The 19,206-nt window shown below is 46.1% G+C and overlaps 1 protein-coding gene across 2 annotated transcripts in view; it reads right to left on the bottom strand.

Moving 5' to 3' along the window:
• tert (telomerase reverse transcriptase) overlaps positions 1-19,206 on the bottom strand; it is a 66,162-nt gene that overhangs the window by 22,587 nt on the left and 24,369 nt on the right. For both annotated transcript variants that reach the window (XM_072509947.1, XM_072509946.1), the window contains 7 exons: positions 17,310-17,405; positions 16,856-16,941; positions 12,872-12,985; positions 12,635-12,706; positions 7,546-7,734; positions 5,622-5,748; positions 2,423-2,484 (listed from right to left, as the gene is read on the bottom strand). In XM_072509947.1, coding sequence (XP_072366048.1) covers positions 2,423-2,484; positions 5,622-5,748; positions 7,546-7,734; positions 12,635-12,706; positions 12,872-12,985; positions 16,856-16,941; positions 17,310-17,405 — 746 coding nt within the window. The remainder of the gene's footprint in view (positions 1-2,422; positions 2,485-5,621; positions 5,749-7,545; positions 7,735-12,634; positions 12,707-12,871; positions 12,986-16,855; positions 16,942-17,309; positions 17,406-19,206) is intronic.

Below are 19,206 nucleotides of genomic sequence, written 5' to 3'. Positions count from 1 at the left end.
ATACAACCCAATACCAGAGCAAGGGGATCGAGTCAAGTCAGATGTACCAGACTCTTGTGTCGAGATCACTGGATTCGAGAATCATTGTTATCTGGACAGGTTAAAAGAAAATGATGCTGAAGCATGTGACCGTCTGGAACAAAACCAAGTGGCCTTCATTGCCTGGGAGATCAACCCAAGGTTGCGAGTCAAGAAGACAACATTCCAACAGCTCAAGGCTGATGCCCAAAGAGGAAGCCCGAGCGATCCAGCAACATGCTGACCATCGATGGAAGCAAAGCATTTTTGAAGCCATCAGGCCCACTTAAGTCAAATGGACAAAATCCCCTTCACGCACAGGATGGGATCTCTCTTCTGAAGGACGACAATACCATTGGTCATTGCGAGAAAGAACATTTCCGACAACTCCTCAACTGATGCTCTCCGGGTTATCCTCTTCAATACCTTGTGCTAGGATCCATGAATGAACCACTATGGACGGGAGAGCTGTGACAAGCAATCAGACGGATGAAAAACAACAAAACTTCACTGAGCTACAGCCGAGCTCTTCAAAGCTGGTTGGCTTTTGCGCAGATCGAGATTCCATGCACCCATCCTACGAATTTGAAAGGAAAAAGAACTCCCTCGATCAATGACCTAGAACTTGGTGTCGCGGGCACAATGTCAAACTTGTAGATGATACGGAACTTGGAAACATTGTGAATTATGGGGGGACAGTGTAGAACTTCAATAGGACATGGGCAAGTTGATGGAAAGTTGGACGATGAAGTTCAATGCGGAGAGAAATAAAGCGATTCATTTTGGTAGGAAGAACATGGAAAAGCAATATAAAATAAAAGAGTACAGCTGCAAGGGGAATGCAGAACTATCATCGACCTAAACATTCACTCTGTTTCTCGCGCCACAGGTGCCACCTGACCAGCTGAGTCTTTCCATGCATTTTCTGTTTTTAGTCAGGTTTCCAACATCTTCAGCATTTTGCTTTTGTATTTCTGAAGACTGACCTTTCAAACTGGAGAATTTACAGTGCAAAGTTCACTGGCAATCCTTTCACTCCACTTCTTACGCAAGGCAAAAGAATTTTAATGTCCAGTAGATTGTGAAAAGTAGGATACTTACGGAGGGCTGTCTCCCTGCACCCCAGCATAAATCTTGGGGGTTAACGTCTCGATAATTAATATAACGGCTCTTTAATGAGCTCGGGACTTCCGTCCATCTCCAAGAGGTCGTCTTAGATCTCGTTGAGCTGCTGGCTGACAGCATCAAACTGAAGCGGTGGCCATTGCTGGTACTGCAGGGCAGATCTCGATGGTGGCAGGACGCAGACATTCAGGTAAGTCCAAGACTTCACTGTGGCTCGGCTGACAGCCCCCCCCCCCCACCCCGAGAGGCGGGAGGCTTGTTGGACAGGGTGGGGGATCTGGTTTGGGTGGACAGGGGGAGGCAAAGCTGTGGGTTGGGGGCTTTTAAGGGCACAGGGGGCCTGGGAAGGAGACACCCCTCTGCCCCCTTTCACTGACCAGCAGCCTGCAGGGTTAAATCTGCTGGGCTACAATGCTGGCCACTCATTATGTTAAAGTGGTGATGACATGAGGCCCTTAGTTGGACATTAAATAACTCAATTAACAGCCACTTGACACCTCCAGGTCATGTAAAATCGTGGCAGAGCAGATGGACTGCAGGCACGCCCCGATGGCACAGTGCCCACGTTTACGTGTTCACCCATACGCTCAACCTGCAGTTGGCCCGTTATATTCAGCCCCGTAAGACACATTTTCAGCGTGATGTCTATAAACAGGCAACCACAGACCAAAATATACGGCAACACAATTTGTTAACCAGGTTCGGAGAACCACCTGGTCAGGATTATTCAATGAATCAGCCCGAACCTTTGTCTTAACTTTTAGCTTCATAAAATGGTGAGTTTAAAAAAATTCCTTGTGTGTTCTTAACAAAGTGCTAGTGCCAGGATCGCTAACTAATTCCACAGAACAGCTTGAAATGAAAATCTCTTATTGTCACAAGTAGGCTTCAAATAAAGTTACTGTGAAAAGCTCCTAGTCACCACATTCCGGCGCCTGTTCGGGGAGGCTGTTACGAGAATTGAACTGTGCTGCTGGCCTGCCTTGGTCTGCTTTCAAAGCCAGCGATTTAGCCCTGTGCTAAACAGCTTGTTGGTACAAAGAAGAAGGGGATCGTACAGGATGTCTGAAATGGGAAAGGGGAGCTGCTGGGTAGAGAGGTTGAGCATTTCTGAATGTTAGGGCAATACAAAAACAAGGCACACAGCCTGTAAACTAACTTCAAACTGGAATAAACTTAATGGCTCAGTGGTCTATTTATAACCTAACACTCCTAATCAAATGCACTGTTCTAAACTGAGCAAAAAAAAAAACAAGATACACAATTCTTTGGATAGTACCTGTACGCCTGGAGAAGAAATATCTTGTAGACATTGATGCTAACCGTTCTCAGTGTGTTGACCTGCAGAAATTAGAAACATGTTGTGAGAGATATTGAATTGATCATCAAATTTATTCTCATCGACACGCAACATGGTAACAACATGCACAAATACAACATACACACACTATTATTCCATGCACACCTACACACACAACATACATGCACACAACATACACAAATCTTACATGCACACAACATACACAAATCCTACATGCACACACACACATATACACAAATCCTACATGCGCGCACACACACACATACACATGTACACAAAACATACACGCACACATGCATACACATACACACAACAGACATATACTTGCACGCAGCATACACACAACATACAAGCACACAACATACATTATGCAAACAAAGCTTCTTTCTCCCACAAGTCTGCAGCGACAATGTAAAGTACTTTAATCCCTGGGTGATTACACTATATCAAGGATAAAAAATTGTAGCTCTGATATCTGCACCAAACATTGCAGTGTGAGGGTTCTAAAGACTCATTTTCAGGTATGCTTGTGGTAATTTTGAAGTAGCAAGACAAAATACTTTTGTAATAGTATTTTACCATTATATCAAATAAGTTTAAGTAACTAATTTCAAATCAAAATGTTTAAACTTTCCAATGATTAATGCAGCAGTGTACAGTGTAATGCACTGTAAATTCTATGATAATCTATGATAACAATGCATCCCCCAGCTGCAAGCAATTAGGTAATGGTGGGCAGGATTCTCCTCTGTTCAGGAGACTAAAGTCTCCCTAAGGTCTGGAATCGCTCCTGGTCTGCGTTGGCGCTCAGAGCAGTACCGAGGGGAGAATGTGCAAACTCCACACGGACAGTGACCCGGGGCCGGGATTGAACCTGGGACCTCGGTGCCGTGAGGCCCCGTGTTTGAACAGTTTAATTTGGAATTTTGGACAAACTAAATAAGCAAACTACTGGTGCCAAATGACCCATTGTGGCCATCCCTTCCAATTATAAACTACTATTAATTTCTCATCTCTTTACCTTTTTTGGGCAATCTTTGTGCTGCCCGAATACCGCTACATGAGCACTTGGCCAAAAGATGGGGTCGCCCAACAAGCAAGTCCCTGATCGAATCTACTAGACTGAGCAATTCAGCCTTGGGCAGGTTGCACGGTGTCTAATTAGCCAGTAAACAGCCACCTGAAGTTAATGGCATGAACGAAGGAGAACGATGAACCGAGTCATGAAGCCTCTGCACCAATGGTGGGGCAGCGTCCAACTTGTTTGGAGTCATCATGGGTGGCATCAAGGCAATGCATTCATTGAGGAAAGTAGTCAGCACTATGCTCTTACACCAATGTCCTCAGTTAGAGCTCTCTGAGAAGACCAGTCTTCTGCCATGGAGACCGCAAGAGCTTCATGAGCTTCCAATGTTTGTGTGAAATTATGGACAGCGGTTTTGATACCATCATACTCCACAGACGGTCTGCCCTCCCCCCATTGTGGGTCAGTGGGAGTGGTAAGGGGCAGACCCACGTGGTGAGTGACAATGGTGCCATGGAGATATGACTCTCAGGAGAATAGTCCATAACAACCCTTCAACCAACGACCGTCCTGGTGCCTGGAGCCAGTTCAGCTGGACTGAGCTGGCAGCAGCCAAGATGCTGCATTCAGCCTCCCTCCGGGACGGGCTCCTCGAGCTGGTGATCTTTTAAAAAAGTTTAGGAAATGTTTGCGATTGCGGGTATATCGTCGAACTGGTGAATACCACACTGCAGCACCCAAGAATGGCAATCAGTGTCCTGAAACAGGCAGAGGGGCCCAATTCACATTTATTAAACAACCCTTTACACCTGACTGCAGCGGATTCAAAATGGTGTCCAGGATGGATAGACAGCAAACCCATCGCCCGATTTCCAAAGCTGAAAGCCCACAACTGACCTCTGTCTAAATCACATGGCACTCCAGTCAAGTTACAAAATACATCCTGGGTCCACACCATAAGACATAGGAGCAGAATTAGACCACTCGGCCCATCAAGTCTGCTCCGCCATTCAATCATGGCTGATATTTTCTCATCCCCATTCTCCTGCCTTCTCCCCATAACCCCTGATCCCCTTATTAATCCAGAACCTATCTATCTCTGTCTTAAAGACACTCAGCGCAGAGGAAGGCTATTCAGCCCATCGTTTCTGTGCTGGGTCTTTGAAATAGCTATCCATCCAATTAGTCTTCCTGTCCTGCTCCTTCCCTACGGTCCTGAAAATTCCTCCCCTTGTGTTCCAGCTGTGGCTCAGTTGGTAGATCTTTCGCCTCTGAGCCACAAGGTTCTGGGTTCAAGTCCCGCTCCAGGGCTTGGGCGATAAAATCAAGACCGACCCTCCAGTGCAGCACTGAGGGAGTGCTGCACAACTGCACTTTTGAATGAGGTATTAAACTGAGGCTCCACCTGCACGCTAAAGATCCCATGGTGCTATGCGAAGACGATGAGGGGAGTTACCTCTGGTGTCCTGACCAACCTTCATCAATATCGCACAAAACCCCCCAGATTATTTGGTCATTAAAACATTGCTGTTCAAGGGAGCTTGCTGTGTGCAAATTGGTTCCCGCATTTACACTGCAAAAAGTACGGCATTGGCTGTGAAGCACTTTGAGGCATCTGGTAATCAGGAAAAGCACGACATAAATGCAAGCCTTTCCACTTGCATTCACCTCACCCCCGTTGGAAAGTTACTGTTGAATCTGCATCCACCATCCTTTCTGTCAGTGAATTCCGCACCATAGCATCTCGCTGCATCATTTCATTTTCCTCATGTCACCTCTGGTTCTTTTACCAACGACCATCGGGGCGGCATGGTGGCGCAGTTGTTAGCACTGCTGCCTCACGGCGCCGAGGACCCGGGTTCGATCCCGGCCCTGGGTCACTGTCCGTGTGGAGTTTGCACATTCTCCCCGTGTCCGCCTGAGTCTCACCCCCACAACCCAAAGATGTGCAGGGTAGGTGGATTGACCACGCTAAATTGCCCATTAATTGGAGAAAAAAAAAATTGGGTACTCTAAATCTGTTTTAAAAAACTGTTACCGATGGCCATGTCCTTGTCCTCCGTCGGGCATTGCTCACGGGAATGAGGGGTCAGAAGTTAGCAAAATAACTTTGTGATGCAGGTCGCAGCTCACCTCCAGATCCAAGAAGATATGGTGACACTTCAGCTTTAAAACAGCCAGTAGCTTCCTCCTCAGATTTTCCCCAGCTTCAGGACGACAATTGAAAGTCAGGCTTGATCTGATGGAGGTGTTTGCATAGCTAAATTTTAAAGAAACGAAATTACTCATATCGAATACTAGACACAACATTTCAGAACCTATTACTGATTTAAAACACTGGTTATTTTTTGTTATCTGGTGATCTTGTTATTATTCTTGCTATCGATGGTTCATCATCACCAATGCCAAACTCTAGTGTATTTTAGCAAGTTGGTCACTCAAAGCCCTTCAACAATCCTAATGTTGATGCAAAACCGTTCTGCCGATTTTCCGACAGGGCCTCCCTTAGATAAAATCGCTGTTGGTGTATCGCGAGCAGCTAATAAATATTGCCATAATCCGTTTAATGGCACAAGGATTTGGGCTATGGGAGCTGAAGAATCCAACTTGCCAAACAGATCGGAGCCTTTTAACCAAAGTCCTCGCAGAGAGATAAGGAAAATCATTCTCAATGATGGGTAGTGTTAAATAAAGAGCACAAAGCTTTGTTAATGAACAAAATTATAAATTTATTACACTACTAACTAAGATTCGTCCACATTCCTAAAGTAGAAGGTTATTGTATAAAACTATGCCATCGCTAACTTACAGAACTCTCAAGTATACAACTGCTCTCTATGCCTGACCCTCTTCCAGTTCTCTCCTAACTCTTCACTCCTAATTATCTAATCCCAGAATCCCCAAAGCCACATGATATAAATGACTGTTCTGCGGTTCTCTCTAGTGGTAAGAAGCATTATCATTAACTTGTTCACCCTCTACATCCCAGTCAATAAACATTACATGACACAACCTTTTGCCTTGGAGTGCCGAGTTAGGAATTCCAATGGTTGGCTAACAGGACTAAGCACTGCAGCAAATTTGACAATTTGCCAAAAGGAAGGACTAACACAATTGTCCCGCACTCTTGTGAGTACAATAATGCTCCCAGCAGTGATTTAACCTGTCCAATTGAATGCAAGCCAAAATCATGCAAATGAATCTACCTTACAAATCAGAAGTGCACTATTTGACCTGGATTTGTGATTCAGGCATCACCCTCACTAAAATGTTTGGAAATAATCTGATAGAATTCCCACAGTGCAGAAGGGGGCCATTCGGCCCATTGGACCTGCACCTGCCCTCTGAAAGAGAACCCTACCTCGGCCCACTCTCCCGCCCTATCCTCGTAACCCCATCTAACCTGCACATCTTTGGATACTAAAGGGGTAATTTAGCATGACCAAACCTGCACATCTTTGGATACTAAAGGAGAAATTTAGCATGGCCAATCCACCTGATATACCTTCAATTCACTGAGAGGCAGAGAGTGCAAGTGAACATTCGGCTTTATTAATCATGAACTTGCCTAGCCAGAGTCGGTTGTACAGATGAATGCCGCCCACAGGCGGCCGGTCTATATATGGCCCCGGTGAGGGCGGAGCCAGAGGCGAAGCCCACCGGGGTTACAGTACAGTACATGGAAGCAGCTCATATCATCACTTCCAGGTCATAGGTTACGGTATCATACATGCATTAGGTGAATACATTCACCACATCACCTAACCTGCAAGTCTTTGGATTGTGGGAGGAAACCGGAGCACCCGGACATGCAGACACGGGGGAAAGTGCAAACTCCACACAGACAGTCACCCGAGGCCGGAATTGAACCTGGGACCCAGGAGATGTGAGGTAGCAGTGCTCACCGCTGTGCTGCCCTAAGTTCTCTTCCTCCCACATACTCGTCCTTTCTGGACCACTGCTCAGTCCTTGTTCCCAACTGGATGTCCGAGATTGTCATCTTGCTGCCCGAGGAATCGTGCTAAAATGAACAGGCCCGAAACGGTACGGCTCCTACCTGGAGTAGTCACAGTAGACCTCGAGTGTCTGTGTATCGAATAGCAGGCCGCACCAAGGGAAGAGAGAATGTCGCGGCAGTGACTTGGCCTTGCTGCAGCCTGGAAGGTTGTCATCAAGAGCAAAGTTGACCACCGTTTTCTGGGGGCTTATAAAACAGCCATACTCCGGGATTCCTGCAGCCAAAACTCTGGATCAATAAGAAAGATAAATAATTAGTTGCTCAGTAAGACCTCTTCTGAGCACCAGCGAACAACAATGGAGAACAACAGTGTCATCCTTCTCCTTGGGGTCAGCTCAGTTGGCGGCACTCCTGCCCCTGAGTCACAAGGTTCCAGGTTCAAATCCTCCTCCGGGATCTGAGCCCAGAAATCAAGGCCGACACTCCAGTGCAGCACCGAGCGAGCGCTGCGCAGTCGGAGATTTCATCTTACACATGAGACATGAAACTGGGCCTAGCCTGCCCTCTCAGGTGGATGTAAAAGGTCCTCTGACACTATATTGAAAATGAGCAAGAGAGCTATTCCCCCTGGCCAATATTTACCCCTCAATCCAACCATCACAGAGTCAAGATTATCTAGTCATTACGACATTGCCGTTTATGGGAGCTTGCTGTGTACGCGCTTCCTAAGTCACAACAATGACATGACTTCAAAAATACATGATTGGCTATAAAGCACTTGAAAACCTTCAGTGGTGGTGAAATGCTCCGTGTAAACACAGGTCGTTCTTTTATCTATCTTATATGTGTGAAACCCTACCCAATTGCAGGATGAGCTTCTCTGGTGCTATAGAACATTGTGTGCCAATGTGAACAGCTATCCATGGTCCATTCCCTGAAGTAAAGCCTAAACCCTCTGAACAACAAGAGCTCCTCTATGTGTGACACCTTTGACATAGATAAACACCCCAAGGGCAGCACATGTCACAGCAGTTAGCACTGCAGCCTCATGGCGCTGAGGACCCGGGTTCGAATCCCAGCCCTGGGTCACTGTCCGTGTGGAGTTTGCACATTCTCCTCATGTCTGTGTGTGTTTCACCCCCCACATCCCAAAGATGGGTAGGTTAGGTGGATTGGCCACGCTAAATTGCCCCTTAATTGGAAAAAAAAAATTGGGTACTCTAAACTTAAAAAAGAAAATAGATAAACACCCCAACGAGGGTATTCTGGCATTGAGCCACGTGTGGAGATATGAGGCCAGGTAATCAAGAAATTGGTCAGAGGGGTAGGTTTTAGGGAGCAACTCAAAATGAGCAGAGAGGTGGGGAGACGGAGAGACGTGGAGAGGGAATTCCAGACCTCGGCAACTGAAAGCAAGGCCACTAATAGTGGAGGGATGGAAATTAGGCCAGTTGACGAGGTCAGGATCGGAGGGGTGCAGGGATTCCGGAGGACTGGAGGTCACAGGAATAGGGAGGCCAAGGCCATGGGACGATTCAAAGTCCAAAAGATGAATATTTAAAACATTAAAAATTTAAAACAAGACTGTACAAAGTGGTTCCAGGCAGAGAAGCCATAAGTGAGTGGAGGAAGTGATGTTGCAACACACTCCTCCATCGAACAGAGAATGCCGAGCGAGGAACTGACATTCCAGCTCACGTTCGATGGGATAGTTACACCTTGCTCACGGCCGATGGGGTAGTTACATCTTGCTCACGTTCGATGGGATAGTTACATCTTGCTCACAGTCGATGGGATAGTTACGTCTTGCTCACGGTCGATGGGATAGTTACGTCTTGCTCACGGTCGATGGGATAGTTACATCTTGCTCACGTTCGATGGGATAGTTACATCTTGCTCACGGTCGATGGGATAGTTACATCTTGCTCACGTTCGATGGGATAGTTACATCTTGCTCACAGTCGATGGGATAGTTACGTCTTGCTCACGGGCGATGGGATAGTTACATCTTGCTCACGTTCGATGGGATAGTTATGTCTTGCTCACAGTCGATGGGATAGTTACGTCTTGCTCACGGGCGATGGGATAGTTACATCTTGCTCACGTTCGATGGGATAGTTACATCTTGCTCACAGTCGATGGGATAGTTACGTCTTGCTCACGGGCGATGGGGGTAGTAACGTCTTGCTCACAGTCGATGGAATTGTTACATCTTGCTCACGGGCGATGGGATAGTTACGTCTTGCTCACAGTCGATGGGATAGTTACGTCTTGCTCACGGTTGATGGGATAGTTACATCTTGCTCACAGTCGATGGGATAGTTACGTCTTGCTCACGGGCGATGGGGTAGTAACGTCTTGCTCACAGTCGATGGAATTGTTACATCTTGCTCACGGGCGATGGGATAGTTACGTCTTGCTCACAGTCGATGGGATAGTTACGTCTTGCTCACGGTTGATGGGATAGTTACATCTTGCTCACAGTCGATGGGATAGTTACGTCTTGCTCACGGTCGATGGGATAGTTACGTCTTGCTCACAGTCGATGGGATAGTTACGTCTTGCTCACGGGCGATGGGATAGTTACATCTTGCTCACGTTCGATGGGATAGTTACATCTTGCTCACAGTCGATGGGATAGTTACGTCTTGCTCACGGGCGATGGGGGTAGTAACGTCTTGCTCACAGTCGATGGAATTGTTACATCTTGCTCACGGGCGATGGGATAGTTACGTCTTGCTCACAGTCGATGGGATAGTTACGTCTTGCTCACGGTTGATGGGATAGTTACATCTTGCTCACAGTCGATGGGATAGTTACGTCTTGCTCACGGGCGATGGGGTAGTAACGTCTTGCTCACAGTCGATGGAATTGTTACATCTTGCTCACGGGCGATGGGATAGTTACGTCTTGCTCACAGTCGATGGGATAGTTACGTCTTGCTCACGGTTGATGGGATAGTTACATCTTGCTCACAGTCGATGGGATAGTTACGTCTTGCTCACGGTCGATGGGATAGTTACGTCTTGCTCACGGTTGATGGGATAGTTACATCTTGCTCACAGTCGATGGGATAGTTACGTCTTGCTCACGGGCGATGGGGTAGTAACGTCTTGCTCACAGTCGATGGAATAGTTACATCTTGCTCACGGTCGATGGGATAGTTACGTCTTGCTCACAGTCGATGGGATAGTTACGTCTTGCTCACGGTTGATGGGATAGTTACGTCTTGCTCACAGTCGATGGGATAGTTACGTCTTGCTCACGGTTGATGGGATAGTTACGTCTTGCTCACAGTCGATGGGATAGTTACGTCTTGCTCACGGGCGATGGGATAGTTACGTCTTGCTCACAGTCGATGGGATAGTTACGTCTTGCTCACGGTTGATGGGATAGTTACGTCTTGCTCACGGGCGATGGGATAGTTACATCTTGCTCACAGTCGATGGGATAGTTACGTCTTGCTCACGGGCGATGGGGTAGTAACGTCTTGCTCACAGTCGATGGAATAGTTACATCTTGCTCACGGTCGATGGGATAGTTACGTCTTGCTCACGGGCGATGGGATAGTTACGTCTTGCTCACGGTCGATGGGATAGTTACATCTTGCTCACAGTCGATGGAATAGTTACATCTTGCTCACGGTCGATGGGATAGTTACGTCTTGCTCACGGGCGATGGGATAGTTACGTCTTGCTCACGGGCGATGGGGTAGTTATGTCTTGCTCACGGTCGATGGGATAGTTACGTCTTGCTCACGAGCGATGGGATAGTTACATCTTACTCACGGTCGATGGAATAGTTACGTCATGCTCACGGGCGATGGGATAGTTATGTCTTGCTCACGGCCGATGGGATAGTTACGTCTTGCTCACGGGCGATGGGATAGTTATATCTTGCTCACGGGCGATGGGATTATTACGTCTTGCTCACTGTCGATGGGATAGTTACGTCTTGCTCACGGGCGATGGGATAGTTATGTCTTGCTCACGGCCGATGGGATAGTTACGTCTTGCTCACGGTCGATGGGATAGTTACGTCGTGCTCACGGTCGATGGGATAGTTACGTCTTGCTCACGGTCGATGGGATAGTTACGTCTTGCTCACAGTCGATGGGATAGTTACGTCTTGCTCACAGGCGATGGGATAGTTATGTCTTGCCCACGGTCGATGGGATAGTTACATCTTGCTCACAGGCGATGGGATAGTTACATCTTATTCACGGTCGATGAGATAGTTACGTCTTTCTCACGGGCGATGGGGTAATAACGTCTTACTCACAGTCTATGGGATAGTTATGTCTTGCTCACGGTCGATGGGATAGTTATGTCTTGCTCACGGTCGATGCGATAGTTACGTCTTGCTCACGGTCGATAGGGTAGTAACATCTTGCTCACGGTCGATGGGATAGTTACGTCTTGCTCACGGTCGATGGGATAGTTTCGTCTTGCTCACGGTCGATGGGATAGTTACGTCTTGCTCACGGTTGATGGGATAGTTACGTCTTGTACACGGTCGATGGGATAGTTATGTCCTGCTCACGGTCGATGGGATAGTTACGTCTTGCTCACGGGCGATGGGGTAGTAACGTCTTGCTCACAGTCGATGGGATAGTTACGTCTTGCTCACGGGCGATGGGATAGTTATATCTTGCTCACATTCGATGGAATAGTTACATCTTGCTCACGGTCGATGGGATAGTTACGTCTTGCTCACGGGCGGTGGGATAGTTATGTCTCGCTCACGGTCGATGGGTTAGTTACGTCTTGCTCACAAGCGATGGGATAGTTACATCTTACTCACGGTCGATGGAATAGTTATGTCTTGCTCACGGCCGATGGGATAGTTACGTCTTGCTCACGGGCGATGGGATAGTTATGGCTTGCTCACGGGTGATGGGATTGTTACGTCTTGCTCACGGGCAATGGGATAGTTACGTCTTGCTCACGGTCGATGGGATAGTTACGTCTTGTTCACGGTCGATGGGATAGTTATGTCTTGCTCACGGTCGATGGGATAGTTACGTCTTGGTCACGGTCAATGGGATAGTTATATCTTGTTCACGGTCGATGGGATTGTTATGTCTTGCTCACGGTCGATGGGATAGTTACGTCTTGGTACGGTCAATGGGATAGTTACGTCTTGCTCACGGTCGATGGGATAGGTACGCTTGCTCCAACAGACATACCTCAGAAAGCTCTTCGCATGCGCCAAGTGCGGAGTGACCAGCAAAAAGTCATCAACCAATCGCAGCATCAACCTGAGGAAAACAAGCATGCCCACCAACCATTGGAACAAGGAAGAAAAATGGCAAACGAAGACCAACATACAGAAACAAAAACAATTAACTTCACAGAGCAAGTGATTAGCAATGCGGTTAAACATTCTAGTTTTAACGTCTAAATATAAAGGTGCCAGTACTTACCCATCCTCCTGAATTCCACCAAAGAGCCTGTTCTCCATGTCACCATAACACAAGCTGCATAGTAAGGTTGAGAGGAGTGAGCCCTGCGGTATCCCACAACACTGGACGTAATACCTAGGAACGGGGAGACTCAATTTCATTGTTTGCCTGTAACACATATTATACTTATTGACAGATAGGTTTTCCATCTAAAGAAACGCTCTGCACGACGCCCATAATCAATTTTCGGACTTCAGTTCAACTGTTTTCGATCAAAGTGCTATAAAACTCTATGACTCTAAACTTAGCTCAATTAAAAACCCGAAGCAACAGCTCCACAGCTTTTTTTTTTTTTATAAATATTTTATTGAAAATTTTTGGCCAACTGTGTATCCTTTACACAATATTATAACAACACAAATAACAATGACCTATTTTATAAACAGAAAATGAATAAATGATAAATAACAAAAATGAAAACTAACCCTAATTGGCAACTGCCTTATCACAAGTAACACTCTCCAAAAATATAAGCTACCGTGCTGCCTAATAACTTTGAACTGGCAGTGTAGTCCTGGCAACAGAGGGGATATACTTCTTTCAGTATTTGTCTTGTTCATAGTCAAATTGACCATTCTATCCAAAACTCTCTAGCATTGGACAAACATGTGGAGTGGTGCCCTCAAGCTATATATAACCAATTGTCTGTCTCTCTAATGGAGAAAGAGACCTACTCGCTCTAATGGAGAAAGAGGCCTACTCTCCCTAATGGAGAAAGAGGCCTACTCTCTCTAATGGAGAAAGAGACCTACTCTCTCTAATGGAGAAGGAGGCCTACTCTCTCCAATGGAGAAAGAGGCCTACTCTCTCTAATGGAGAAAGAGGCCTACTCTCTCTAATGGAGAAAGAGACCAATTCGTCCTAATGGAGAAAGAGGCCTACTCCCTCTAATGGAGAAAGAGGCCTACTCTCTCTAATGGAGAAAGAGGCCTACTCCCTCTAATGGAGAAAGAGGCCTATTCTCTCTAATGGAGAAAGAGGCCTACTCTCCCCAATGGAGAAAGAGGCCTACTTTCTCTAATGGAGAAAGAGGCTTACTCTCTCTAATGGAGAGAGGCCTACTCTCCCTAATGAAGAAAGAGGCCTACTCTCTCTAATGGAGAAAGAAGCCTATTCTCTCTAATGGAGAAAGAGGCCTACTCTCTCTAATGGAGAAAGAGGCCGACTCTCTCTAATGGAGAAAGAGGCCTACTCTCCAATATAGAAAGTGGCCGACTCTCCCTAATGGAGAAAGAGACCTACTCTCTCGAATGGAGAAAGAGACCTACTCTCTCCAATGGAGAAAGAGGCCTACTCTCCCTAATGGAGAAAGAGGCCTACTCTCTCTAATGGAGAAAGAGACCTACTCTCTCTAATGGAGAAGGCTGCCTACTCTCTCCAATGGAGAAAGAGGCCTACTCTCTCTAATGGAGAAAGAGGCCTACTCTCTCCAATGGAGAATGAGACCAACTCGTCCTAATGGAGAAAGAGGCCTACGCTCCCTAATGGAGAAAGAGGTCGACTCTCCCTAATGGAGAAAGAGACCTACTCTCTCGAATGGAGAAAGAGACCTACTCTCTCGAATGTAGAAAGAGACCTACTCTCTCCAATGGAGAAAGAGACCTACTCTCTCCAATGGAGAAAGAGACCTACTCTGTCAAATGGAGAAAGAGGCCGACTCTCCCTAATGGAGAAAGAGGCAGACTCTCCCTAATGGAGACAGAGGCCTACTCTCCCTAATGGAAAAAGAGGCCTACTCTCTCTAATGGAGAAAGAGGCCTACTCTCCAATGGAGAAAGAGGCCGACTCTCCCTAATGGAGAAAGAGACCTACTCTCTCGAATGGAGAAAGAGACCTACTCTCTTGAATGGAGAAAGAGGCCTACTCTCTAATGGAGAAAGAGGCCTACTCTCTGATGGAGAAAGAGGCCTACTCTCCAATGGATAAAGAGACCAACTCGTCCCCTAATGGAGAAAGAGGTCGACTCTCCCTAATGGAAAAAGAGGCCTACTCTCTCTAATGGAGAAAGAGGCCTACTCTCCAATGGAGAAAGAGGCCGACTCTCACTAATGGAGAAAGAGATCTACTCTCTCGAATGGAGAGAGACCTACTCTCTCGAATGGAGGAAGAGACCTACTCTCTCCAATGGAGAAAGAGACCTACTCTCTCCAATGGAGAAAGAGGCCGACTCTCCCTAATGGAGAAAGAGGCCTACTCTCTCTAATGGAGAAAGAGCCCTACTCTCTCTAATGGAGAAAGAGGCCTACTCTCCCCAACGGAGAAAGAGGCCTACTCTCTCTAATGGAGAAGGAGGCTTACTCTCTCTAATGGAGAGAGGCCTACTCTCCCTAATGGAGAAAGAGGCCTACTCTCTCTAATGGAGAAAGAAGCCTACTCTCTCTAATGGAGAAAGAGGCCTACTCTCTCTAATGGAGAAACAGGCCTACTCTCTCGAATGGAGAAAGAGGTCTACTCTCTCTAATGGAGAAAGAGGCCTACTCTCCCTAATGGAAAGAGGCCTACTCTCTCGAATGGAGAAATAGGCCTACTCTCTCTAATGGAAAAAGAGGCCTACTCTCCAATGGAGAAAGAGGCCTACTCTCCAATGGAGAAAGAGGCCTACTCTCTCTAATGGAGAAAGAGGCCTACTCTCTCCAATGGAGAAAGTGGCTGACTCTCTTGAATGGAGAAAGAGGCCTACTCTCCCTAATGGAGAAAGAGGCCGACTCTCCCTAATGGAGAAAGAGGCCGACTCTCCCTAATGGAGACAGAGGCCTACTCTCCCTAATGGAAAAAGAGGCCTACTCTCTCGAATGGAGAAAGAGACCTATTCTCTCGAATGGAGAAATAGACCTACTCTCTCGAATGGAGAAAGAGACCTACTCTCTCCAATGGAGAAAGAGACCTACTCTCTCGAATGGAGAAAGAGGCCGACTCTCCCTAATGGAGAAAGAGGCCGACTCTCCCTAATGGAGACAGAGGCCTACTCTCCCTAATGGAAAAAGAGGCCTACTCTCTCTAATGGAGAAAGAGGCCTACTCTCTCTAATGGAGAAAGAGGCCTACTCTCGAATTGAGAAAGAGGCCGACTCTCCCTAATGGAGAAAGAGACCTACTCTCTCGAATGGAGAAAGAGACCTACTCTCTCGAATGGAGAAAGAGACCTACTCTCTCCAATGGAGAAAGAGACCTACTCTCTCTAATGGAGAAAGAGACCTACTCTCTCTAATGGAGAAAGAGGCCTACTCTCTCTAATGGAGAAAGAAGCCTACTCTCTCTAATGGAGAAAGAAGCCTACTCTCTCTAATGGAGAAAGAGACCTACTCTCTCTAATGGAGAAGGAGGCCTACTCTCTCCAATGGAGAAAGAGGCCTACTCTCTCTAATGGAGAAAGAGGCCGACTCTCCCTAATGGAGAAAGAGACCTACTCTCCCTAATGGAGAAAGAGGCCGACTCTCCCTAATGGAGAAAGAGACCTACTCTCCCTAATGGAGAAAGAGACCTACTCTCTCTAATGGAGAAAGAGGCTGACTCTCCCTAATGGAGAAAGAGGTCGACTCTCTCTAATGGAGAAAGATTCCTACTCTCCCTAATGGAGAAAGAGACCTACTCGTCCTAATGGAGAAAGATGCCTATAGTCCTCCCTGATCTCTGGCCAACTACCTACTCAAACTCAGAGGTTCCTTCAAACGGTTTGAAACAACCATTTGAATCAGAGTGCTTTGGTAGATGTAGTAATGCTGTGTGCTGTGCGACTCTGCAATGCAGCCTCAAACAACAGAGCACTGGCTTTACAAGTCACACATTTAAGATTAGACAACCATGGTGCAATAAGACACAGACCCCACCCGCTGGTGACTGTAAAGACATTCATTGAAAATAGATCTTTCTGCAGACTTATATCGCTTGTGTCGGTGAAATAGGCTTATCAGTTCTCGGTGACATATTGGGAGAACATGCTGCTTACTTATCCCCAATTCTGATTGTGCTGTTCTCAATCATTTGCTTGAAGTAACCAAACATCTGTCCAGAGGTTTCATTCAAGGTCAGACCCTGAAAGAAAATCACAATTGGAAAAGCATCAACAAAGCATCGAGACCATCACATTAGTATAAAACGCAAGAGACTTCAATAGGGTGCTTAGATATGAAGTCTTATTGCATTTGTCAATGTAAATAGATGAGTAGAAATTTAGAGTCGCTGATTAGTTATAGATAATGCCCTTGCACAGAAAACAATTGGTTTGATACACATAAGAACTCTCTTGAGCTCAATGAAATAATCCAAATATTTTTCAATGTTTCCAAAAATGAACCAATAGCAAAGAAAGAAACATCGCGTCCGTCTTAGATAGTTCCTTCCTTCTGAGGCAGGGAAAATAACGTGAAGGATTGGACATAACCAGAACCGACTCATCTCACCTGCTCAACCAGTACAGTGTTCTGCAGAGAGGTATTCTGCTGGAGATGGGATACAAACTCCTTCATGTTTGGCAAGAGATCCATCATGGTGAAAACCTGAGTATGTGACAGAAGGGGGAAAAAACAGCTCGGTTACCATCGAAAGATGCGTATAAGGTGTGGCAGAGAGCGAGGACGGTAAACCCTTACAACGGTTACAAAGAAGTAGGAGAGAGAAGGCAATTGGGAATCAAGAGTTGGCGATGACAGAAAGGTTGAGTTTTACAAACCAACACCTCACATTTTCGCAATACACCGGATCAGTGACTCTCTATTCTTAGCCCTCTGAAGGCTAATCAGGATCGATATTACAACCATCACTGGTGTTTCGTATACAGTTTAGCTCGCTTCACAATTTGAAAGGCATGAACGCAACGCAAACTCAGTCCCCGGGACGCTGCCGACGGTGAGCAGTTGGAGGGAAACGCCTGGAGTTTCCACTTGGTCACGTGCTTCTTCTGTATAATTATGATGAAATGGACATAACGTGGCGCACGAGATTGTGGAACTTTAAGCGGCAATTGCATTCGCCGCAAATCGAGCGTCCACAATCATTTGTGCTGGTTTAGGAACATTGTACTGGAGGCTGGACCACCCAAGAAAACTGACCGCACACCTAGATGGGATTAATCACCGTTTTGAATTTCAGCATCCACTTGCAGGGCCTTCAAGGAACCCCTAAAAATTGAACTGGTTCTTTTGGCCACAAGGGGCACAACAGGTACGTTTAAAAATGTAAATCTTTTCTCAATCTACAAACAATTAGCAAAAAAATTCGAAGTTTTTTTCATGCATTTTTGTAATTTAAAATTGGATGGCTTACAAGTGCTGGAATTACTCAGTTTCTAAGTGTTTATTCAGCTGCGATTAACACATTTTCAGTTGTATTACTCAAACTGCACCAAGTTACCATTCTTAAACGTATCGGGGATTATCCTGAAAGCAAATTTTGTTCTTTAAAGGTTTGTTTCGAAACAGTGCCTGACTGTGAAGGGACATGGAAGGTAATACATTCAGCGAAACGGTTTGAGCCGAAACGCGAGAGAGAAAAAAAGCTTAGGGCACCATTTTTGGGTGTAGATTTCACCGATAGCGTCCAAAGTGGAACCTCTACCTCGCCGCATTTTGATCAATCTGATTGGCTCATCTGGTTACCCTTCTGCTTGGCTAGGATACCACCAGGCAAATAATTATAATTAGGAAACCTGCACATCAGCAAATCACATTTTCTGCTGTTTAATAAATACATCCTTTCATTCCTGCGCGTGCAATTTCAAGCAATCGGGCCAAAACATGGCCATTCAATGTTCCGTTTGGAAATGCTGCATCTGACAAGTCTGTCAGACAGACTTGAGCACGCATTGATAATATTTTAACACAGAATCTACATTTAGTTCAGCTTTGGGATTCTGGGACAGATTAACGCTTGTGTGAAAGTAAGAATATGAATGCATTGGAATTCACTTTCAAAATCAGGACAGAAGCGATGACTGAAGTTATGGGGGTCACAGATATGCGAAAAGATGAGAAATTATGACATTTTCATTGGACCCGAGATGGTGATCTGAATATTTACAGGAATGTAACTAAGAGACAAAAATGGGGGGTGTAAGGAAACAATTCTTCACACAGTGGAATTCTTTATCAGAAACTGTTGTTGATAAGAGTTCATGAATTATTTTAAAGAAATTGGACATCCGTAACATGGATGGGTCTAAGACACAAACAGGAGTTTGGTGACCAACTAAGTGATTCACTGGGAGAACAGCATGAGCACAGTGGTCATGGGTCTAAGATTCGATGTTCACCTTTCCTATTGCCAGCCTCCCAGGAGCACCACACACCAGTCAGGTCAGCC

The sequence above is a fragment of the Scyliorhinus torazame genome, chromosome 6 (assembly GCF_047496885.1).
Source record: "Scyliorhinus torazame isolate Kashiwa2021f chromosome 6, sScyTor2.1, whole genome shotgun sequence".
Taxonomy (NCBI): Eukaryota; Metazoa; Chordata; class Chondrichthyes; order Carcharhiniformes; family Scyliorhinidae; genus Scyliorhinus; species Scyliorhinus torazame.
The sequence above is the reverse complement of the archived record's forward strand: the minus strand, read 5'-3'. Positions and strand labels throughout refer to the sequence as shown.